Source organism: Lathamus discolor, chromosome 6 (genome assembly GCF_037157495.1).
Source record: "Lathamus discolor isolate bLatDis1 chromosome 6, bLatDis1.hap1, whole genome shotgun sequence".
Lineage (NCBI taxonomy): Eukaryota > Metazoa > Chordata > Aves > Psittaciformes > Psittacidae > Lathamus > Lathamus discolor.
In genome coordinates, this window is record NC_088889.1 from 7,878,637 (window position 1) to 7,902,442 (window position 23,806).

Consider the following 23,806-nt stretch of genomic DNA (forward strand, 5'->3'; position numbering starts at 1 on the left):
AGCGAGTATAGCTCTGGGAGGAGTCCAAGACCCTCAGCTTGTGCCTCCCCTGGGCACAAGAAGAGGAACCTCCACCCTGCTCACCTGCAAGCACTGTTTCAGCCACCAGGTTAGAAAATCCACAGGGATTTGAGGCTGAGGCAGGCTGGGTTAAGTTCCATCACTATTAACAAGCCCTCAGTACCTGGGGGGGTGTCAGGAGGTGCAAACGCCCTGTTCTCCACCGAAGGTGTCCAAAAGCCCAGGCTGTTGCCATGCAGCACGACTGAAGCCTGCCAATCCCATGGTGGGTTCATGTGAGGTCTCCCTTGCACAGTCCCAAAATGTGACAGCAAGAGGAGATGCTCTCCTGAGAGCCCTAATCCAGGCATCCTTCTGTAACCAACTCAATACACCCGCCACGCACTGCCAGTGGCCCAGTGAGCTGCAGGAGCCAGTTCTGTTCTCTTTTCTCTTATCAAGTTGGCCTGGTAACAGAGAACAGTTGGGAATAATTTGTCTCTGAAAAACAAAGCCTGTGTTCTGTTGGTGTTCTTTTGTTCAGGGCTTGAACGTATCGAGAGTGCAGAGGCTTGTTGGAAATGTGGCCCCAAACAGGCAAAAGCCTACCTTTTTGTGGTAGGACTTGGCTGGAGGCATTTAAAGCATACCCAGTGTAATTGAGTGAGGCTGAAGGTGACTTGTAAAGAAAGTGCCCTCTTGTCCTGCTCTAGTTAATCTAATAAGCCAGACTGGTAGGTGTGATTGGCTGGTTCCATTCAGGAAGCATAGCAGAGATCAAAAGATCCTGATGTGCCTGCTCTGAGCAGCTCAGTTATCTGGTAGACTGTAGATTAGGAGGATTTTGTCGATGGAAGGGTAATTTGCTCCGGATGGATGGGAGTTATGGTTGCTCCAGCTGCGTCAGTGTTAAAGGAGCCAAAGCCTGAGAACTTGTCCTTTTAAGAGCTCCCCTCCTGCACCCATCTCCCTTGGCATTTTGGAGGGTGCATGCAAGGTACAGGATGCAATCGGCCTGGGTAATGGTTTACAGGGCCAGCAAAGCAGGAGCCCCTCGGTCAGATAGGATCTGGTGGCTGCAGAGAGAAGCCTGGTCGCAGGGTGCGGGAAGGAGCATCACACTGATGCAGGGATGGGAAGCTGATTTGGAAAATGAGCCACAGGGAAAACCTCAGACCCTCGACTTAAAACTTGTTCTGGTGCAGGACACAACTGCAGAGCAAGGTCAGGCTTCCCTTGCATCCATCCATGGGTGGGTGTAGGGCAACAGAGCTCTGCAGGGATCTGTAAAACCCGGGTCAGGCTAACCCAGCATGGACCCCACATCAAACCCCTCTGCAGAGAAGAGAGAGCTCCTCTCCACCAGCCACTCTTCAGTGCCAGCCCTGTCACAGCAGGGTAGCAACAGCTCAGTGCTTTGCTCTTTCCACAGAGAGATCACAATCCACAGAAAGAGATCTTCGGAAGCCTCAACCTCCTCCTGTGGTAGAGCCCTGCTGCACCAGCCCTGCTGGAGGTGGGAGATGGAGCCACCTTTTAGGATCCCTGAGAGGGACTCCTGCTTGGGCTGCCTCGCAGATGTGGAGGCCTCATTGCAAGGAGTTGTCTCAACGGCCAAATTCTAACAGACCCATAGGGAGCTTTCTAGAAAATGAAGATTTGCTCTCTAGGCCCTCTGTTGCCTCGTGTTTCATGCAAAATCAGGACAAACCCCACCGGTGTTTCCAGATGTGAATGGGCTGTCAGAGGTCCCAAGTCATTGCCAATCTGAGCTCAGCTGCTCTGCTTTTACCATTAACAGAAAGATTTAAGCATATTTTCAGACAGGATGGGACCAGAGCCATGGAGCCACTACCAATGTCTTTGCTGCCCCTTCATCAGAGGAGCTCATTGCACCTCATAAACTCTCTTCCATGATCTTCCTCTGCCCAAGAGGATGTTAGTGGTATTTATGAGGGGGAGGAGAAACTGAAGCAGAAGCAGTTCTGCTTGTTCAGAACTGCAGAAGAAATCACAGCGCTGCTGGAAACATCCCATCCAAGTTTGCTTTTAACCCCTGACACCAAGCACGAGGTCCCAGCACTGAACCAAACCTGCACGTGGGACAGTGAGAGGAGCAGGAGGTGAGGAGCTCTGCATGCGGGCTGGTGGCACAACCATGCCTCAGTGAAAGGACCCGTCAACCCAAGGCTGATGCTGCATCTTTTTATTTTCTTTTTCATTTTGCTTCACTAAGCAAATGCAGAGCCAGGGACAGGAGGAGAGGAAAAGGTGGCTTGAGAAAAGACCAAACCAGAACAAAAAGAACAAAAACCAGGAGGGAAGAGGCAGCTGCTGGAGTATAAGGAGAAAGCGAGCTGCTAACAAGGAAGAAGTTCATAGATGCCAAGCCCGCACTAATTCTTAATAAAATACAATACTGAAAATAGGATCTGAGAGTCTCCAAAATACAATATCTTAAGGGATCGGCAATAATACAAAATAAGGTTCATTATGTACAAACGAGTTCTGCTCTTGTCTCTGTACAACGTGGGAGTGGGAGGCACGGGGACATGCTCAGTGGAGGTGGCAGGGTGGAGGAGGGCATGCTTGGACCCGGCAGTGGTTCTTTGTGCTGGGATGAAGGATGGGGCGTGCAGTGGTATGTGCTGACCAGCGGGTCCTGTGGGAACCTCAGGAAGAGCAGGGCTATGCTGAAGGCCTTCCTCTTCCTCAACCCACTGGCCACGCATTGGTTGCAGTTAGCTGTGTCCAAATTTGTCCTGAATGGCTTCAGGGGGAAAAAACGGTTTTAAAAGGGAGAAAAGAAGGATGTGAGGGCTCCTCCCTTCCTTCTCCCAGTCCTTGAGCAAGAACCATCCCATCCTTCTTCTCCAGGGCGCCCTCTCCACTCACAGCCTGGGGGGCGAGGAGAGGCTGGGGCAGTGCAGAGTGAGTCCAGAAGAGAAACAAGCCAAGGAAGAACCTGCTGTGAGACCTGCCAGAGAGCACAGGTACAAACACGGGGCAAGCAGCCACATCCCAGATCTCCCACACTCATGTCCCACATTGTCCTTCCATCAAATGGCAGCTGAGGGAACAGAGCGAGGAGACAATGGAGCCTTTCAGCAAGGCTTTTGCTGGGGAGGAAAAAGGGTCAGAAGTGGGTGTCTGGGTGCTAAAGAGGATGGATGGCATAGGCTTGAGATGAGGTCATTTCAGCACCGAATTTGGCAGGTCTGGCCTGAAGGGTGGAATGGGAAGAGTTTGCTAACTTTGGTGCCAGCACTTAAAAGGAAGAGGTCTAAAACAGTCTTTGGTAACACTGGCCAATTCCTGACAGATGTACCTGTCACCAGAGATACCAGTAGGTCCTCAGTGGCTTTCACAACACTGCTGTGCACGTGGAGGATGTGAGGGGAATGATGGCTATCCAACAGTCCTCCAATGGTCTTCAGAGCTCTCCTTGGAGGTTCCTAGAAAGACTCCACTTGGCATGAAGCAGAATTGGGGATGGAGAAATGGGGTGGGGATCAGGTTCCCTTACCTAGTCTCAAAGGATGAGGCCTGCAGAATGGAAAGTGAAAAGGCCGCTGACCTGGTTAGCACTGCACTGTAGGGCCCAAGGTGGGAACAGAAAGGGAAATACCACCCTTGCCAAAGCAAGGGTGCTGAGCATGGGAAGAAGTGGGTTGTGGGGGGAAATTGCTCTCTGTGTTCAGAGCTTTTTATGGTGGTTTATCTGTCTGGGATCTGTCTCCCCCACTCCGTTTGTGTGCAGATCTTTGCAGATAGTTGGTGTGGAAGTTATGTTGGTGCGTCCATCAAGAGAAAACTAGAGCAAAGGAAGATCTAGGTTTTCTCTCAACAGAAGCAGAAGTATACTAACAGATGGAGGGGAAGGAATGAGCTCAAACTCTCCAGAGCCATCTCTTCAGCACCAGCATCACCCACTCCTAAGCCCCCAGGCAGGACAGTCAATCCAGCATTCTCTCTCCTTCAGGTGCATCTGATGTAGCCAAGGGGTACATACCTGGGGACAGCCCCCTTGGTATGGAGGCTTTGGGGAGTGAGCTGAACAGTTTGAGGGCTTCCTCTGATCTCCCTCCACTCCAAGGAGGGAGTGCCATAGGGTAGTGCTCATCTGATCAGGAGGTAAGGCCAGGAGAAGAGGGTGTCCCAGGGCTTCACCAGACATTTATTGCTGGTTCTGGCAGTCCTGTGACTCCCCTCAGAGATCAGTACTAAGAGGGGGCATGGGAAAGGGGAGGAGCTGAACCCAAGGCCAGTTTAGGAGTGTCTGAATGCAGTGTCCTCTCCTGCCAGATCCCCTCAGTTGCTTAGTGAGGAGGGAATCCTGCAGTCAGACAAGATGAGGCCTTGAGGTCCAGCAGCTGCTACAAGTATTCAGCTGTCTCACTGGTGCTTGTCTCCCTGAGGAAAAGAAAAGATAAGGCATCAGACAAGGTTTATTGCAACCTCCTATGCAAGTTCACCTCTCTGTGTGCCCAGCTGGTTTGCTCTGTCCAGGAGGGAGCCCTTCCCCAGGGAATTGAATGACCAGCAAGCCTGGGACTCCCTGAATCACCCAGTTCTTCTCGGCTCTATGCCAGTGCTTGATGGAGTCCCAAACTTTTGCTCTAGCAAATAAACTTGGTTTTACTCTCCCTGCCAGCATTGGCCTCATCCAGCCATGATTCTTTAGCTAATGTACTACCCAGGCAGCTCAGCTGTCCTTGGCTTGCAGCAGAAGGGACATACATAAGCTGCTGCTCACTCCCAGACACCATGCTGTGTTTTGGGGCTTGCAGGGTCCCCCCCAACACTTGCTTACCTTTCGTGGAGTTGCTCTTTGAGGTGGGTCAGAGTTGGGTCAGTTATGTTCTGGTCAGGATTCTCCAGGTGGGATTTGCTCAGATATTTGGCTGCCTCATGTGTCCTGGCCAGATGAGGTCTTCCCTCCTCAGACTGCCCTTTTTCAGGCTCCCACCCCTCAGGATGGTCCACCGTTAGGAAGGAGCTATAACTCTCTTCTAAGGAGCCAGCACCCTCATCATAGAAGAGGAGGCTTCGTGACTGAACTGGAAAAGAGGAGAGTGTTGGTTAACAATGACGACAAGGCCTCTTGCAATGGGTATGGGTCACAGTGGTGGTTTCAGCACACGCTCACCCAGCTATGGCCTTGTCCATGTGTTCTGGAGGATACCCATCCTCCCCCCAGCTTCAGGAGGCAAATGCCCCCCATGACACACAGCCTCTTCAGATGACAATAAATCTGCCCCAGGACTCTTCCCTCATGTTCCTTCCTTTGACACTTGTCATGTTTTGGGACAATGGTTAGTAGGGAATTACAACAGGTCCAAATACGGAGCTGTTATCAGAGTTTGTACCACTGACAGGCCAGAGCCCCAGCATATGGGGCAGGCACTGAGAGGAGGATGCTATCCCTGAACTGGGAATGTTGAGAGAAGAGCTGGAAATGGTTCATCAGGGTGAAATGGAGGAATCACGTTAGACTCACTCTTACTAGTTGTGTAAATGTCTGGTGCTGGTGTTGCTTTCACTGTCTGTGATGTTGAAGAGAACTCGGGGAGACAGGGCATCAGCGATCCCAGGATCAGAACGAAGCAGAGTGCCAGCACCTAGGGAGGAGATCAGCACAGAGTTAGTGCTGCTAGCCCTAAAGAAACACTCCCCCCAAGCACACAGACATAAGGCTGTGTGAGAGCATGTGGTCAGGCTGACAACAGGGTTCCTGTGGTCCTTCACAGAAGGAAAGGGCTTGCTCTGCCTATCTCTGCTGCAAATCTTAGAAGGGAAGTCAGAAGCTTCCTCGTGTTGCTTTATTTGAAGTATTTCTGGTTCAATGGTGAGAACTTGCCTGTCCAGTTGATGAGAGATGGTGGAAGGCATAGCTGGGGAACTAGGTGAGAAAGAGGGAGACTCAACAGAAGGGATGAACTATGCCTTGACCAAAGGGAACCTGGCCATTGGCTCAGTAGGAGCTGTAAGAAAAGAAGCTTACTGGGAGGAATCTGTGAGGTACTACAGCACACAGTAAGGTGAAGCCACTGTCCATGTGAGGACAGAAATGACAGCAGAACTGCAGCCACCTAATATGTGATAGCAGTGATGGAGAGTCCATGGAAAGGGTACTGATGCTTGACATGCACATATTCAGGACCATGCTGTCAGACAGATCAGAGCAAACTACTGGGCAGTGATGAAAGGAGAGAGGCAGATGAAAGCTCCCTGGAAATTCCCCTCTGGAAGGTTCTGCCACGACAGTAAAGCTTCACATTGAGATGCCAGTGCTGATCATAAAGAGCTCTATAGAGTCTAGGGAACTACCAGCATAGAGCAAGAGGGGACACATGGGAAACAATACAGAGCCAAATGCTTGTTACCTGAACACCCATGTGCCATGGATGGTGTATAGCTGCTGCTAGCTCAGGGCTCAAACTGAGCATTTTGAAGAGGCAATGCATCTATGTATAAACCAGCTAAATTTGACCTGTGGGGACACCTGTGGGGACAGCCAGCAATTGCTTGATTGCTTTTCAGAACAGCCACCCATTTAGGAATAGCCATGCCTAAGGAACACACAGAAGCTGGTACATCAAGGTAATTTTGACCACCAGTGGATTCCAGGACATGTGGAAGATCAAATAACGGCATGGAGATACTGTGCTATGTGAAGAGGGATTTTAATTGTTCAGACTCTTCATGGCTAGCTTTAAAGTAAGGGAATTAAATGTCTAAGCACATCATATCAGGCACAGAAGGCATTTAGAACTCTTATTCCACTAAAAAAAAGAGAAGGAAAAATAAACTTTGAATAGATGTTGCTTGGAATTATCACAACCAAACACACAGCTCCCAGGAAGGGGAGCCAGCCCTGTGAAGCCTGTTCTTCGCTTCTACATCAATATAGGCTCTATGGGCTGGGAAAGAGCAGTACACTTAACAGCTTGCTTTAACATGGCTTTCAGCTGGGACTTTGCAAACCATCATTGGTTTTACTCTGTTTTGTTTCAGGTTAACTTTGGTGCTCCGATTCGGTTCCAGTTCAAAATACAACACTTAATAACTCTTGGTTTGACTTTGACTATCACAGCTTTTGACCATCTCACTGTTTTGCCCTCTTAAAATGCGAGGGAAACCACTGCAAAACCAGTTGGAAAGGTGGATGCCAAATGAATCAAAAAAAAAGACATTCTGAAAGCAGAGTTCTCACATGGTTCACTGTCAAACTGAAGGGAAGCAGCAGATGGAGGAGCAGAGAGCTCTGTTATGGCTCTGGCAAGATTCAACAGTTTTAAGCTTGGCTTGGATGATGGACTGTGTCAGATCTACAGATGGGAGAGCCTGCAAGCAGACTGGCTTCTGGTCAGGATTCAAATTTGGAATGATCTTGACCATAGGGAGAAGTGGTCCAAGAGAACAGCAGCAGATTTGTACAGACAAATGTCAAGACCTGCTGAGATCCTGGAGGTGGCAGGACTGATTGACAGAGGAAGCACATCAATGGCTTTGTGGCCAGGAGGAAGAGGATCTGGGAGTTAAAATGAAGCACGTGGTGGGAATAAGTCAGTGTCATGTTGCAAAGGGCAAATCTCAGCCCATGCAGGGTGAACAGGCTTTCTGGCTGGCTCTGTACCAGCCTTCAGGTGGACCACTGTGTCCAGCTTTGGGCCCTGTGCTGCCATAAAGATATGGGGCAATTAGAAAAAGTCTGGAAGAGAAGTCTGGGAACAAGCAGTGATTCAGCCTGCAAGGGAAGACTGAAGAAAGAGTGGTGATTTAGCAGAGCAGACTGAAGAGAGCTGCTCAAAAACCATTGTTATCAAATATGTAAAATACAGCTGCACAAAGGGAAAGTAAACTTGTCTTGCTTACAGTGGGCAGAAGTTGTAATAGGCTTAAGCTGATGCAAGGAAGACAGATGAGATAGCAAGAAAGCTTTATCTGGGAAAGATAACAAGGGACTGGAATGATTTGCTTGAGGAAGCTGAGTTCTGTTCATCACTGGAGGCCTTTAAGGACAATATCCAGCAGGAATGACACAAGGCTAAAAAAGAAGGGTGCTCTGCTCCACTCCCATGCTGCAAGGCATGATGATTCTACATATCTGTTGTGATAAGGAATGCTGTATTTGGAAATGGGAACTTGGGGGCCTATGAGAGGAACTGGCCAAAGATAGAAAAGCAAATGACAAATTCTTTGAATGCTTCAGAGCCAGGAAGCCTGAGAGAGTTGGTGTGTGGGCTGGGATGCTGTGGAACGAAGGGAGCAGCAAGGAGAGATAAGACATTGCTGGGAAGCTAAACTAGGTATTTTATCAGCCTGTAGTGCAGGGGATGTCTGGAGGGCTCCTCTTCTGGACTTGCTCATTCCAGGTAGTAGCAATGAAGGATTTCAGGAGTCAGGGGTGCTCTGATGAGCTGCTGCATTAAGGTGCAATGAGTCACTGGGCTCAGCTGGGTCACACCCGAAAATGTGGAGAGAACTTGGGAATGAAGCCACAGAGCAGCCAACAGAAAAGAGAGTCAGGCATTAAAATCTGGTCTGACACGGGGGCAGCAAAGAGTAGCAAAATTTTGAGCCAATTTTGGAAGGAGAAAACGCTGGAAATGACAGAGCAGGGGCTCTCGAACCAAGGAACTGAACCAAGAGTGAAAAACAACCCCTCAGGACACTGGAGTGCTGAGAAAGTGGGGCAAGCACCTCACCATCTGCTTGCATTTCATGCCTGTTAACAGTACTGAAGTGATTTCTAGATGTAGGTAACTAACTCTGACAAAGTTGTCACAAGCATCTACTACTATGACAGTGCTGCAAAGACATCACAGGGTTGAAGGTTTTGTTCTTACCATGGATCAGAAACTTTCACCCTAGCAAAAAAATTAGATGAAGAATAAGCAATTGACTCTTATCTATGGCCACACACACATTGGCATGCCCCAAAACTCCACAGTGAAGCCAATATTGCTTCATTATGAGAAAGGAGAGGCAAACAGGATTACCAAAACGATCAGACAACCCCAGATCATTTCGGTTAGTCAAAAAGGGCAATCAAAGAGAATTCCAGCTGGACTTAACAAAGCCTGATGTACAGACATAGCAAGAACAGATGCTGTTTCTTGCTGATAAACATAAGGTAATGCCCACTGGGAAGAATACTTGAACTGTTGGCCTGTCCTGCTGGTTTAAACATTAAGCATCACCAACTGAGCAAAACAAAACTCTCCCCGTTATGATGGGAACTCATGGATGACTTTTGCTGAATGGCCAATAGCTAATGCAAAGCAAACAAGGTGCTGGTTTGTCCAGAGAAGAAAGCAGTGAAAATGCAATAAGTATTCTAATGCTGTTGCATTAACAGCTGACACTACCCATGTACTTACGATACAGGGCCCAGTTCTGGTGACTGTGACACAAAAGGAGACAGATGTAACTGGCAACAGAGCTGAGCAGGGGGGAGAGGGCAGAGACAGGCAATCAGCAGAGCTGGCTGGGGAAGCATGGCCCATAAGGAGGATGGAAATGAAGCTTATACCATTAGGCAGGTCCCAGTCTGTGTGGAAGCCATTTTGTAGGGTCTGGAGACTTTCCCAGCTACCAGAGCCTGCAGCTTCTGTAACTGCTGGAGCAGAGTCCTGTGATAGGAAACAACCCAAACCACAGCTTGATAAGGATACAAGAATGCCAGTACTCCCTTCATATATTACCCTGATTTTCCCTTCTTGTGAAAACAAGTGTCTCACCCTTGCTATGTCTTGCTCAAGTTCTCCAACCAAACAGGCTTGGGAAGTGGGAAACAAAAACGGGTGAGTTTGAGATATAAAGTGTGCAGGAACTGCAGGAGGAATGCCCCAAGATGCTGTTACATTAAGGTAACACACTCCATCTCCTCACTAGTAGATCTACCACAACGTTCACTGCAACTACCCACCATTATGAATGACCCGTTTAGGACTCCTGGGTGCCTCAAAGCCCAGGCAGTCACCTCCCAGAGCAATGGAGAGGCAGGTTACCATGAAAACCAGGCTCTGGGATGGAAACTGAACTCTGTGGTCAGGTCAGACCTAGAGCACAGACCCACTTGCTCCCTTTTCACTCAGACACACACTTTGGAGCTCAACCTGTGCCCCAGTGGTGGAGAAATAGAAAACAGTTGTAATCCCCTCCAGCTTCTTCAGTTTTGGCAAACCCTGCACAGGGATGTGGGCAAAGCCAGATCTTGAGTTCAGATTCATTCTCTGGCTGCCGTGGCTGGAACATGTACTAAGGTCTCTCTGCCCCATTTAACTGTACCTGGGCACTGGCACACATAAACACAAACCAGTAGTAGGTGTGTTACTAAGAGCTACCAAACCCTTCACTGGGCTGGTGGAGAAATATGGGGTGAGGGAGACTACAGAGCACACAGTTCCCCAGGGCTGCAAGTTACATGCAGACTACTGGGAACACTGACTAACACAAATACGCTTGAGCTTTTATAAAATGCCAGGTCTTGGAGCCAGGAGATTGCAGGAGAATCCCAGCTTTATCTCTTTCCAAATCCTCTTCTGCTCCTTGAAATGTGGAGAGAAGCACAGAGTGTCCCACTGGCAGCGCTCAAAAACCAAACCCAATTAGAAAGAACACAATGCGTATTCTAACAAAATAACCCCTAATAACTTCCTGGCTCCATGAGCTGCAGTGGCTGCGGGGGGGAGGGGGTTGGGACTGACTCTCTAGCTGCAGTTCTCCCCTTCGATTTCAGCTGGGGTGATAGAAATGGGGCTATAAAAATGAGTGCCCACCTCACCAGCCCTGCAGCTGACTGCCCTTGCTCACATGTGCTGCCCCCAGTAAGAGGAGCAGTGCGAGGCTCAGTTCCTGCTGCCCATTCCCAGGGCAAGGGTGGGAATCTTTATTATTTGCTTCCAAGGAAGCTTTCTCCTTTCAGGTGAATAGCAGCAGCAGATGGGAGGGAGATTCCGGGCTTGTTTTGCAAGGGGAAGAGGCAGGGCAAAGGCCAGGGTACCACATGGCACAAGGGGTTGCCCTGGATTTGATGGTAGCTGGGATCTCTACCTTTATTCGGGGAATGGGCTTCCCCTACATTCACCAAGGCTGTTCAGCTCTTTCTCAAGAGAAACCTGAAACAGACACATTATGTCCAGGGCCTTATATTCCTCCTAAGAGCCCAAGAGCAGGAACAGTTGGTCTGAGAAGCTGGTGTGAGGGGCTTGCCTAGATGCAGCTGCCCTGGAGATGGCCAGAGGGCTGGAGGGCAAGGGGAGGGCAGCATGAGCCCAAAGGGCTGCAGGGAGAAGGAGGAAGGGATATGAGAAATGCTCCTTCCCTCCCTCCCCTTGCTGTGGAGCAGCCTGGCTTTCCCAACACAAACATTCCAGGCTCTCTAACCAAACCCAGCTGCTGTCATGGGCTCAAACCCAGCGCCTCACTGAGCAGCGCTTGTGCTGCCAGGAGCTGGGGAGCTGCCTTTCTCTGCTCACCCCCTGCTTTCCTTCCTGCCCCCCTGCCCTACCATGGGCAGCTCTGGCTGTTCTTACCTGTTTGCATTTTCCAAGGTCTCCACTTTTTTCCAGAGTTCATTGTTTTCTGTGGTGTATGTCTCAACCCTGTGGGAATAAAATGCACAGCAACTTAGTTACAAAGGCCAGACAGAGAAAGGAAGTGTATCCTTGTCTCTCCTGGTGTGTGGAAGCTCAGTGGCCTCATCCATCACCTGCAGATATGCTCCTGGAGCCAGATGTTCCTGGCCTATCTGGTTGCAGCCAGCCCCAATGGACCAGGGATGATATTGAAGGTGGACAGTTAACATGTAACCGTTCCCAATTCCAGCTTTCCCAAGGGTCGGAATGCCAGTAGTACCTGGTTACAGGCAAGTCAAATCAGGACAGACTCACTTATTATACAGGCTCTTCCATCATTTGCAAACCTCCCTAAGGAGCATGGAAAAGGAAAAGGGGGACAAACTCAAACCTGCCCCACTCTGAGAACCCGCCCTGGCTGTGCGCCTTGTGTGTGAAAGCCGGGCAGCTCAGTGCAGATGCTGGGCCAGCTCCCACTGCAGGCACACGAGGGCAGCAGAGAACCTGCAGGATCCATCCTACGGCTTCGAAGGGAAAGTGGTTGGGATGAGAGAAGGGGAGTGTCTCCAGGCCGGCAGGAAGGCAGGCCAGGGACACAGCCTGATCCTGCGGGAGGTTTCCAGCACGGTCTCTGAACCAGGCGTTCCGTGTAAAAATTGGGCTTGCAGCGAAGGTGTCAAACTGAATGTTGAAGGGCCCAAGCAGAGGTTTTGACAAACCAGCTCTGCCAGAAAGCCAAGTTGACCAAAGACTTGTTCCATTTAAAAAGAATCCACTGAATGCTGCTTTTGGTTCACATTTAAACCTGGCATTGTTTGAAAGCCATCTGTCACAGCAATGCACCAGCGGAACAAACCGCTGAGCACACACAGGCACCGCAGCCACGGCTGGGGAAGAGGCCCCAGCTCGGATGCTCTGGACCTGCCACTGGAGCGAGGTCAGCCAACAACCCAGCCCCAGCTGAAGGATCTGGGTGTGACACGAGCTGTGGGTGATGTGCTCTGATGCCTGGGCATGCACACAGAGGTGCTGCTTATGGAAGGACAGGAGAATTTGAAGGTGCTTTGAGGCACCTGGTTTTATTCAGTGTTTCTGCATGCTTAGAGCAGATAAATAAATAGCATCAGTGAGAAGAGCTCATTGAAGTTGGGTTTGGGGGTTGATTTTCTTCCATTTTGCTGATCTCACATGGTGTTAACAGGGAAGAAGATGGTATTTGCACAGAAATAGGAATTTGCACCTGGATTGTGGCTTTCTTTTTTGTCTGAGAATGCCCATCAGGGGCTGCTTGTACTGAAGGCATCAGAGGATTAGGTCCTTAAGAGTTATTTTCCACCCTATCAGTGCCATGTAATGTCACCTTAGGCTTATGCCTACCATATATGCAGGACCTCAGGGTTCCAAGGAGAAAAACAGAGCTCATGCAGGGGAGGGAATGTGAGGAATAACTGTAGTGCAAGGTTTTTCTTGCTATCAAATGCTTGTGTATCCACCCTTATGGAAAGAGAGGGGGAAAATATGTGGTCAGTGCCCTCAGAGGGCCTGCTGCGTATGGGACAGACAAAATAGAAGCAATTTCTAGTGGGGAAACATGACTCTTACCCAAAATCCCACCTTGTTGGCAGCCAAAATGGCCTGTGTTCTGCAGGGGACCAGCCAAACTAAGCAGTTGGAAACACAAGGTTTCTAGAGCAATCGTTACCCTGCAATAGGATTTCTAGGAGGGAGGGGAGTAGGGGCAGGATCCCAAAGCAAACTTCTGTGCAGCCAGCCTTGCAAGGAATCGTGCTCTTTGAGCAACTGAGAGACAAAAGCAGTAGAAAGGGGGGCTGTGCATGGACAGGGCTCCTTTTCAAAGGTAAGGGTGAGAAGAAGAAACTTACTTTTTCTCTAGGCACTCCACATACTCTTTCTTCTTCCTGCGACTCTCCTGAGCAGAGATCTGTGAGGGGGCAGCCATCAGAGAGGAGTCAGTATCAGAAGCCTCTAGATATTGTTTGGGGCTTCTTCATCTTGTCTGTTCCCTGCACACACAGCACCCTAAAGGTAAATGGGGAAGTCGCCTTCCAGTCTGCCATTCCTAGTGGTCTCCAGGCCAAAACTGAGAGGGATTGATGCTGTAGGTATGCAGCCTACAGGCCAAAACCATTTCTTGCAGCATGCCTGTCCCCCCTGCTGTTGAGAGTATCTTTAGGGTTGCTTTGAACACCTCTGACTCACATGGGTACGTGCTGTGGTCATCTGGTCAGATTCTGCCCCAGACCACTTCTGAGTCACTGGGTGACTAATTCAGGGTCTCATTATTGTCCCAGGGGATGCTTTCTAATCACAGTCTGAAGTCTCACAGCTTTTGCCTGACTAATGAGCTTTGTGCATCACTCGTCCTGCACCATGCAATGGCTCTTGTTTCCTGGCCCCCACAGCAAGGTCTGACCAGGCTGATTTGTCTGACCTTAGCTTGGCGGTCCCACCAAAGGCCACACTTCCCAGATACAGCTGCATGCCCAGCATGCATGCGGAAATGCCCCATGGCACCATTTCTGTGTGTTGGGAGGCTTGTTCCAGAGTACCAAAGGCAGGATCCCACCTTTGAGTGGCACTGCAGCTGAGCACGCTCTGGAACCATGAAAACTGCATGATTACATATTTTGCAGTCACCTTGTTCTTGATTTTCCTCCTGACCCTCTTCAGTGCTTTCTCCTCTGCTTTGGTGAGGGGCAGCTTGGTAGGAATGGGGTAGCCCTCAGCAATCAAGGTGCGTTTCTCCTCTTCAGTCAAGAGCAGTGGGCCAGAGGTCCCTTGTAACTTCTGAAACACACAGAGAGCAGCCATCAGCATCAGGAAGGAGTTCTATCCCAGTGATCCTCCTTAAAGTCTTGCAGAGCAGCTAAGGGCTCAGTACAAATAGGTGCAGGGCAGTGCTCTTTCCTACTCTCTACCTGATCCTGGAGGCATAGCTCAGCAGTTGCTTTCCTCTTTTACTTGGGAGAGCATCTGCTCCTTCATGGTAAGGCTGGCTACACACTGGCACTGCAGGACCCTGCCAAAGAATTTCTGGGTGATGTTTAAAACACAGCTTGGTTATGGGAATTCTCAGTTATTCCCTTCTCTTCCTTTAACCTCCTCAGAAAGTTCTGCATTGCATAGGCTGCATCCCGAAGTACAGGGTGAAAGACAGCACTTGCTAAAGCAGGGCAGCTGCTGGTAGGCACTGTGCAAGACTTACTGCACCTCTCCTCACTTCTGTGAGCACCATCCTGTCCCCACTCCCTGTGCTAAGGCATCGCCTTGCCAGAGCATTTCAGGTCAGAGACCTGAACAAGAGCAGAAGACCCATCATGAGCCTTGGAAAGCCTCCAGCCCCCTCTGAGCACCAAGGAGCCCTGTGTCCCAGTGACATCCTCCTGCCTCCTTACATGTGGTGCTGTTAGGAGAGGTGAGGAGGAGATGGCAGTAGAAGAGCGAGCAGCAGGTCGGGCTGGGCTGGAGGGAGGCAGGGACCGGGGGCTCTGAGATCCATCGCTGTCACTGCCATGGCTGCTGGGAGGAGTTGGAGGCATCTGCACCAGGTCATCTACTGGGAAATAAAAGGAGATCAAGTCAATGACTCTCATGTCAGCCTGTTGGTACAGGCACAGGGACCTGAGCAGCAACAGGGAAAGGCACTGCCATAACAGAGGACTGAAAAGACAGCGATGAGTCTCTCACAAGATAAGGTGGGTCTGAGAGCAAGGCTGGGCTGAGCACTGCCCAAGACAGGGGTGAGGCTGACCTCAGATGCGCTAAACTGGAACTGCAGGAGTCAGAGAGCTGGCAGGGGCTTTGCCAACACACTGAAGATATTTATGAAGCAACAAGGTACTCCGGTGTCAACCAAAAGGGAATACAAAGCCTGTGATGTTTTGCTCACAAGCACAGGAAGCTCTGTAAGACAAGAGCTCTTCCAAAAACACTGCAGGGCTCACACACTTGCCAGCACGCTTGATCCAAAGGGGCTCCGGTCACTCAGTTGGTTTCCAAGCGCTTGAAAACTGTCCCCACTTTGTACTGGAGAGCCCTGGGGCCTTCATGGAGGTGGGAATATGCCTAAAGAATGTCTCTCTGCAGCAGTGGGAGTTCCTATAGTGCTTTCATTTATGCATCGACAGATTTTCAGATGCTTGGGTTTCTTTCAAATTAAACTGGATCCTGAATTTCCTGACTTTCAGATGGTTGTTTTTGGATAACACTGCAGTCTCTCTGAGGATTTTAAAGGCTCTCTTGCATATTTCCAACTCTGAAGTATCCTGGTTTGCCTGGGAGTCCCTGTATGAACAATTCTGTGCGTGACTGCTGGTCCAGACACTGATCTGAGTTGGAACAGTGCAGCACTCACTCCTCTACTTGTCTGTGTCCCAGTGCTACCTTGCATGGCTTTGCTCTCAGCTCTTATCTTTTCTCACTGTATAGTAATGATCTATATCTGAGTAGTATAGAGGGATGTAAGTTGACCAGCAAATTCTATCTTCTTACCTGTAGGTACATTTATAAACTGGTTCACCTCTTTGGGTTCAGCTTTGATCACAGGTGCTGGAGTCATTTCTATGGGAGTCTGTGGAAGAGAAGCAGAAAGAAGTTCTTGGGTGCTGCCACCTCTCCTGCCCAGAGGGCTCCCAAGCCGCTGCTCCCCTGCTCTCTGTCACACCCCATCTCACAGCTCTGCCCTAAAGCAGCCTCTCACCACACGTAACAGAAAACAAGAGTCCAAATATAAGTCCCCATGGTCTGTGTGGCTGGGCACACAGAGTGCAAACACATGTTTGCAGAGGAAGAGGCAGTGGCAGATGGATACACTGCCAAGCAGTGCACTGAGTACCTCCAAAAGGGAGATAACTTTTATCCTTGGCAATCTGCTAGACCCAGACAGTGGAATTTAAAGCAACCTATACATTACCCTCTTTGATCTGCCTTCATTAGAAATGGGAGGATAGAGGCTGTACAGAAACAACAACAGAACCATCCCTGTCCTGCTTACATGATTTTCACCAGGGCTGCTGGGCAGCTGGTTCCAATCGCAGGGGACTGAGAGTTAAATAGAGTAGATTTATCCCCATCTGGGCTGTGCTGCCCCTCAGCTCACCAGCCCCCAGCCCACCAGCATCTGGGGGAGCTTTTACACTAAACAGACACACTGCAAACTCCTCCAGACTGTAAATACAGCTGAAAGAGCGCCATAGGATGGCTGCTGAGCACACAGAGCAGAGCTCTGAGGGCACAGCAAGTTCAAGCTGTGTAAATAACGGAGGAAGTCTGTGCACAGTTTTGGCTGGAAGTACCCATTTGTTTTGGATGGTTGTTTAAATGGGAAGATGCTCAGCATGAGTGAAAAAAGGAAGTGAACCCCAGAGATGCTCTACTGTTATCTACTGGGCTGCTATAAGATAGCCAAGGTCTGTGTGAGATGAGTCAGACTTTCCCATCCAACATGGTTGGACTGAAGACATAAGCCCCCAGCCTAGACTCATCACCAGTGGCATAAGTGAGCCTCCTGCTGACAAAGACTTCTTAGGAACTTATATATCACCAAAAGACTTGGCCCCTTTTTCTTAGAAATCATGATTCCTGCTGCTTCATAGGAAAAAGCAAAGCAGGATCTGGAGTGGGACCTCCACTTCCAGTGAACAACTGGTAAAGTGAGAGGCCATATGATAAGCCCGAGGCCGTGAAAAAGGCAGTGGCAGAGCAGGGGTTATACTGAAGAATTGTGGCGTCAGTGGCATCACATTTAATGGACACTGTTCTCTGAAAGATTAAAATAAGCCAAGAGTGGCTACAGAAATACTGGCAGATTGGAGGCCTCCAGCACATGCAAGCTGAAAAGCCTTTGGCTTTTGTGCCAAGGGAATATGCTTGCATTTAACCAAGACTGTAAAGCATTCTGTGCTTCAGAAAACCTTCCTTCCACCATTTGCTCTGGAAGCATAAGCTGTCTTGTAGCCTAACTGCAGGAATCAAGAACAGTTACATCTAGCATCAGTAGTGCTGCTCCTCTGACTGCCATTTCAAGAGGAGGGTGACAAATAATGCAGTATTTGGGCTTTGCATCACCTTCTCCTGTCTGTTAGCAGCTAAATCCCCTAGCAGGACACATGGCAGGGCCTGCATCATCAGCGGTGCTGCTGTGTGAGAGCCCAGCTTCCCAATGGATCTTAGATGGGCTCACCTCCTCGGGGACTGGCAGTCTCTGCAGAGGGTTGAGGTTCAGCACTGGTATGGAGCTGGAAGCTAGCTGGGACTCAGGCAGGTCTAGAGCCAGGTTCTGTTCCTGTTTCACCATGATGGAGCAGAGCTTGGGCCCCAGCGACCACACTCCATTCTCCAGCTCTGAAACATGCACAACATGAGAGTCAAACTCCAGCAAGAACAGGACAAGAGAAATAAAAAGCCATGCAGACAGCTTCCCCCCGTCTGGTGAGGCTGCCTTTCCAAGTTTAGCACTGTCACCACACAAGCATGTGCAGGGCCACAACACAGAGTACAAAAGGGAATGAACCCCCAGCGTGCAGGGAGCAGACAGGACAGAGCTAGAAGGGTTGTGGCTCTGCTCTGACTGTGCAGCCCGAGCGCTGGAGGAGAGCTGCGGGGTTTCTTCCCCCAGTCATGTCTCAGTCTTGTCTTCTGTAGCTTATTTCTATTTAGAGTTCAATGAGAGGAGGATGCAGGGCTGTTGCTTCTTAGGCAGCATGGCCAGCATCACAGACCTGCCAGGTCACAAAGAATAGCACCATCTCTGTGCTAGAGAACTGGTGAGAGGGCAAGCACAATAGCAGTGAAAGGCTGACAGTGACCTGCCAATGTTGTGCCAGGTACCAGAGCTTTGCTGCATGATGGGAGAGGAGGAAGGTCCATTTCTGTGGAAGTCCAATGTAGCATCTGCTTGTGAGGCTGCTCCCATAGCTGCTCCGCTTAGCCTTACCTCCTCCATCCTGCGCTGCTTGGGGCCGTGCTGCCATTGCTGGCAGGGACAAAAGCAGCAGTGAGGGAAAGGAAGTATCTGAAGAGATGTGAATGGAGCTGTGCTGTCACAGTCTGTTCAACCCCTGCCTGCTCTGTGTGCATCTGTGGTGTGAGCCTGGCTTGTCACTGGAACCAGAGATCCCAGGAGCTGGGATTCAGGCAGTGGTAGATAAGCTGCAGCTCAGATGGGAACAAAAACCTGCTAGGCAGGAGAGCTGCCTGGGCTCTGCTCTGAAGTTTTGGTCCCTTCATTGCTCTTCAAAGACTTCAGCCCGCCAACAGTTACTCCTCTACTGGCCTGGAGCCTGCATCCTCCTCCCGAATCCTCATGCATCCTCTTCTCCTTTTTATCTGACAAGCAGAAACTCATTTAGCTTGACAAAGGACAGACTAAGTGTGTCACCAGACAGTGCCCTAGTTGGCTGAACATGAGACCACAGTCAGGCTTAATCCCTGACTCCTCTGCACTACACTCTGCATTCAGCGCTCAGTGATGCTGCCCAGCTGCCTGCTGCTCAAAGCAGCTCTGCAGTGCAGGTTTCAGTTTAGAAGATGTCCTGGCAAGAGGAGAGGGTGAAAAAGGTCCTTCTCAGCTCCAGAAAAGCCTGCACAAAGAAGCACAAGCAAGTAGCTATTCCTGTGGGAGCTGCCATCTGAACTAAACTTAAAGAAAAGTTAACATCATCTTTCCCCAGTTCAGTTTCTTTTGCCATTGAGAGAGGACATGACAGAATTCTGCCTCTGGCTATTACTTGAAAACTAGTGTTAAAGCTTGGACAAGAATTGTATCAGTTAACACAGTGCTACCCTTGCCAGTGGACTATTTCTTTGGTCAAGCACTTCTTATTTTGCTGCCTAGACAGGTGTCTCTAGCAGAGGCTCATTCTGTGTGACTGGACATCTTCAAGCACAGACTTGCGCTCCTGTGGCTGCTCTGTGTGCTGGAGAGCAGTTACCCCTGGTATGCAGACAAGCCTTTTCTGATAGAAGGAGGTGAGGTGTTAACACAGCCACAGGTGTTTGCAGCCACAGAATGTGGACTGGCATCTTCTGCCTGGTCACAGCCTGTCACAGAGATGAGGGACATTCAGATGCCTTCCCGTTTATCCCACTGGTCTACGCAAGTTCAACTAAACCTGTGTCAGTCCTGACAGATAGTTGTCTGACTTGATCTTACCCTTCTGAAAGGTGGTGAACAATCCACAGCTTCCTCCATTAAATCTCTTCTACAGTTTCACTATGCCCATCACAGGAATGTTTTGCCTTCTGGCTAATCTGAAGTTGTCTTACTTTGATTTTGATCTTCTTCTTCCTCATCCTCCCTTTCTGTTGCAAAGCTTTATATTTCCCTTTTTCTCAGAGGCCTGGGGCATCCTCTGCCTGGGAGGGCTGCTGCTGAAGCAAGTTGCTAGACAAGGGAGAGCAGACCACCAAGGGCTCTCCCTGTGCAGACTTGACTCGGCAAGAGAGCAGTCCCCAGTGCTGTCAGTTCAGACAGTCAAAGGAGCAGACACCCAAATACATATGCACTGTCCTCCCATTTCCTGTCTACATTCTGACCCTGCTCTCTTTCCCACCCTCGGAGATTTATCTGGGGAGTGATTGGGTTACAGAATCAGAAACACATCAGAGGGTCAATGAGGGACTGAGAAGAAGGCATCTATGTTCTGCTGCATCTGTGTTCTGCTGCATCTATGTTCTGACACATATATGTTTCAGAGGCATGGCCAGTCTGGAACCACTGCAGGTTTCACTCTATGTTGGTGGGTGAGGCATGCCAGGAAGCTCATCCCCTGCTCCAGATACTCTGTGCATAATGGAAAGAAGTAATGGCTGAGAGACATCCATAGCTGCCCTGGGTTGAGGAGGTGAAGCATAGAGCAGGACCTGTATAGGTGTGCAAGCACCAGCCTGAGGCTGGTCCAGCACCCACAGTCTTTGCTCCCCCTGCTCCTGGCATCAGATCCCACCCTGCAGAACTTAGGGCTGGTACTGAGAACCAAAGCAGCCAGTCTGCATGTGCAAACCATCTGGAGAGCAGACTCCACTGATAAGCAGGGTCACAATGCACCCAATGGCTTGCCCTAGCTGACCTGTGTTAGTGGGAACAATGTGGGAAGTGGCAGGATTTGGAAGTGTTTTGGAGTTCTGCAGAAAAGCTGGGAGAAAGCTGATAAATAGCAAGTCTCAGCCAGCTTCAAGCCTAGACAGAGCCCAAGCATTCCTGAGGAGCTCTGCAGACCAAGCAGAGCTTGCTTAATGTCAAAGAAAAGCCATTTCTGGGTAATTAATTTGAAATGAATGTCTAAAAGGAGTGAGACTGGATGGAACTGTGCCAAAAGGACTGCACAGTGTTGCAAATACTGGACCTGACTCAGAGCTACACTAGAATATGACTCACATCCAATTATGAGTCAAGACAGCCCTGGAAAGATGGGTTGAATTATCCCACTGCAGGACTGGGATAGGGGCATAGATAACTCTATACCTGCCACATTAATGCTAGGCCTTACTCCCTGTATAGAGCTGATCTGCACTCTCTGAGAGCAAGTGCCAGGTCCATCTCAAGCTCTCCTGGGATATGCACTGTACACCCTGTGATGGCCTCTACCCAAGGATCAGTGTCACACTCCATTCAAGAGAGTCATGGTCTTGCTTTGGAGACACTGCAGCTGAAGCTGGGGCATGTCCAGACACAGAGGAGAGGAGCAGAAGTGCTGACAAGTGTCTCAGAGAGAGTCCCAGAGGTAGCTTCATGTGGGCAGACTTAATTTCACTGCCTTCTACAAACTCATGCTTTTTGCTTCTCCCATTACCAAGCTTCATCTTCTCATATTCATATGCAGGGGCAAAATAAGGATGTGTTTATTTGTTCATGCTGGTTTGTTTTCTGTTAGTTGCCCGGCTGCCTCTTTGGGCTGAGTGCCCTCCAAGATCATATTGGGACTAAACCTAAGGAAAAAGGAATGCAAATGGAAAGCTTTTTGATATAAGGCAGAGCTTGCTTGGCCTGCCACAAGCCTCTCTCCCAGCACCTCCCTGAGTGGCCCCTAACTGATGGCTGCACCTTTGCAGGGACCAAAGAGGCAGTGGATCAGCTCCTCTCCTTTTGCCTTGTCTTTTGTACCAGAGAGCTGGGATCATTCCCAGCCATGAGAGGGAAACCTCTGTCCCAGGTCTCACTCTCACTCAAAGGAACGGCTTTCTTCTGTGTATACTGAGCCTGTGCCACTGCTTTTTCAGGCAGCCTGGTGCCCATCAGCTGTTGGGACACCCACACGGTCCCACAAATTACAGGACTCTCTGCAAGGACAGCTCTAAAAATATCCAACCATCATAAATTATCCTGAAACCAATTGTTTTAAAAATAGGCTTTGAAATGACTGTTCCTCTTTGTCTCCTGCTAAAAGATCTGCTGGTAAAGAAGCCACTTAGCTTTCCACATGTACCAGCACTGGTTGCAGCCAGAAACTCATGCTTCCTATATTCAATCCAAACTCCTGCTGCCTCATGGCAAAACAGACCTGGATCTAGAGCACCCACACCCAGGCTTGCAGGGTCCTTAAGAGACATTGCCTAGTGCTTGCCAGAAGCTGGCAGCACACCCAACCACAGCCAATTATCATTGCCCAGCAAAGGAGCAATGTGGCTGTGAGAGCACAAACTAAAGGAAAAAATGTGGGCTGTATTTGACAACAGTGGATCAAGCCCAAGGAACTGCCAGTTTGTCCTTATACATGGAAGCAGCTGGAGCCTCTGCTAAGAGATGTGCCCAAAGCTGCGCAGTGTGCATGTCTCATGCTCACCATTAGCATTATCTTCGGTCTTGACAGGCACGAGGGGGCTCTGGGGAGCAGAGTCTCCACTGAGGGAGTAGCTGTGCTCTGCCTGGATGCCTGGGGTGGGTGGATCCAGGTCCATATCCAGCAGCGGGTTCTTCTCAGCCAGTACTGGGTCATCAAAGAAACTGCTGAAGAGGTCGTTGGAGAAATCCTCCATGTTGTCGGAGAAGTGATCCAGGTTCTCTGAGAAATGCTGAAGGAAGACAAAGAGAGAGAGCATTTGTGTCAACTCCAAGAGGGATCTGAGAGCCTTCCTCTGTACTGGGAAGCAAACCTCAGCCACAGCCCTTTTTGGATGAGAAAAAAGCAGTTCCTATCCCTTGCCTGCACCAGTTTGATAAAACCACCTTGAATTAAGATAGAAAGGGCTGTGGCGCTGTACATCTTCTCTGCCTGTTTATCTATGCCACAAACACTCATGCAACTCTTCTGTATCGTCACATCTCCCCCTTCCTCTGTGGTACTTATCTTTGGCCTCCTAGCATCACTTCACTGTGACAACAAGCCGAATACAGAGCAAAGCAAGAAATCCCTGTGATGACAAAATGCAAGTGTGGCAGAAAATCACCCTCTTCAGCACCTGTCCTTGGTGACAGACACTTTCTCATGCTCTCTGCCAGCAGCAATAGGCACTCCAATGCCCCACAGAACATCAACCCAGCTGCTGATTTCTATCAGAGGAAAAAAAAAAAGATCAGTTGGATCGACATAACAGGAAGACCTCCTGTTGTATTTCATTTCCTCTGGGGTTTCACAGCCCCTCTGTGGACCATATGAGGCTGTCCTCCAGCCAGATAATGCCTGTGAAATTCAGCTCCCCGATGAAGTTTAAACACTACAGATGGGCTGTTAACAACAAACAATCATCCCACTAATCATTCCAGTAACAGTCAGTAAATCTGGCCAGTGCTGCTGCAGAGCTGGGCTCCTGATGCTACAGGGAACCTGTTTCCTTTGAGGCATATCCTCCTATTCAGGAGTCAAATCACTAACTTTTCCATTTGCTACAACAAAGCATTGGTTGGGCAGGGAGAAAAAAGGTGGTTGCCAAACACCAGCTGAAAAATTATCCCATTTGTTGGCAGATTGAGGCTTCTGGCTCAGGGAGAGGAAAGAAAAGACAGATACATTCAAGTGACTATATTACACAAACAGAACTGTGTAACTTAAATGAACTGGAGAGAGCTCAGCAGACTCAGACTGGGTCCCCCCTGCCTGGAAAAGCATCTGGGTGGGCAGAAAGGCATTGAAAGAAGCATACTGAAATACCAAGAGCAACAGGGTATGGATGAGAGAGAGGGGGAGAGAGCACATAGGTCCTAGATTGGCGATATGAATGCCAATGAATTCCAGTGTGAGAGATGAGCTCAGGAAGGAGCATGA

General features: G+C 49.5%; 1 protein-coding gene across 4 annotated transcripts in view; it reads right to left on the reverse strand.

Annotated features, from left to right (window-relative positions):
- Positions 1-2,191: 2,191 nt before the first annotated feature.
- The window catches only part of CREB3L1 (cAMP responsive element binding protein 3 like 1), a 44,560-nt gene continuing 22,945 nt past the window's right edge, over positions 2,192-23,806 (reverse strand). The window contains exons 2-12 of one of the 4 annotated variants that reach the window (XM_065686331.1): positions 22,388-22,616; positions 17,788-17,948; positions 16,098-16,176; positions 15,002-15,159; positions 14,244-14,393; positions 13,469-13,527; positions 11,544-11,612; positions 9,539-9,638; positions 5,501-5,621; positions 4,814-5,060; positions 2,192-4,413 (exon numbers count right to left, since the gene is read on the reverse strand). In XM_065686331.1, the coding sequence (XP_065542403.1) occupies positions 4,377-4,413; positions 4,814-5,060; positions 5,501-5,621; positions 9,539-9,638; positions 11,544-11,612; positions 13,469-13,527; positions 14,244-14,393; positions 15,002-15,159; positions 16,098-16,176; positions 17,788-17,948; positions 22,388-22,616 (1,410 nt within the window). In that variant the 3' untranslated portion in view covers positions 2,192-4,376. Of the gene's footprint in view, positions 4,414-4,813; positions 5,061-5,500; positions 5,622-9,538; positions 9,639-11,543; positions 11,613-13,468; positions 13,528-14,243; positions 14,394-15,001; positions 15,163-16,097; positions 16,177-17,787; positions 17,949-22,387; positions 22,617-23,806 lie in introns of all 4 variants that reach the window. The other 3 variants (XM_065686332.1, XM_065686330.1, XM_065686333.1) reach the window with 3 other exon arrangements.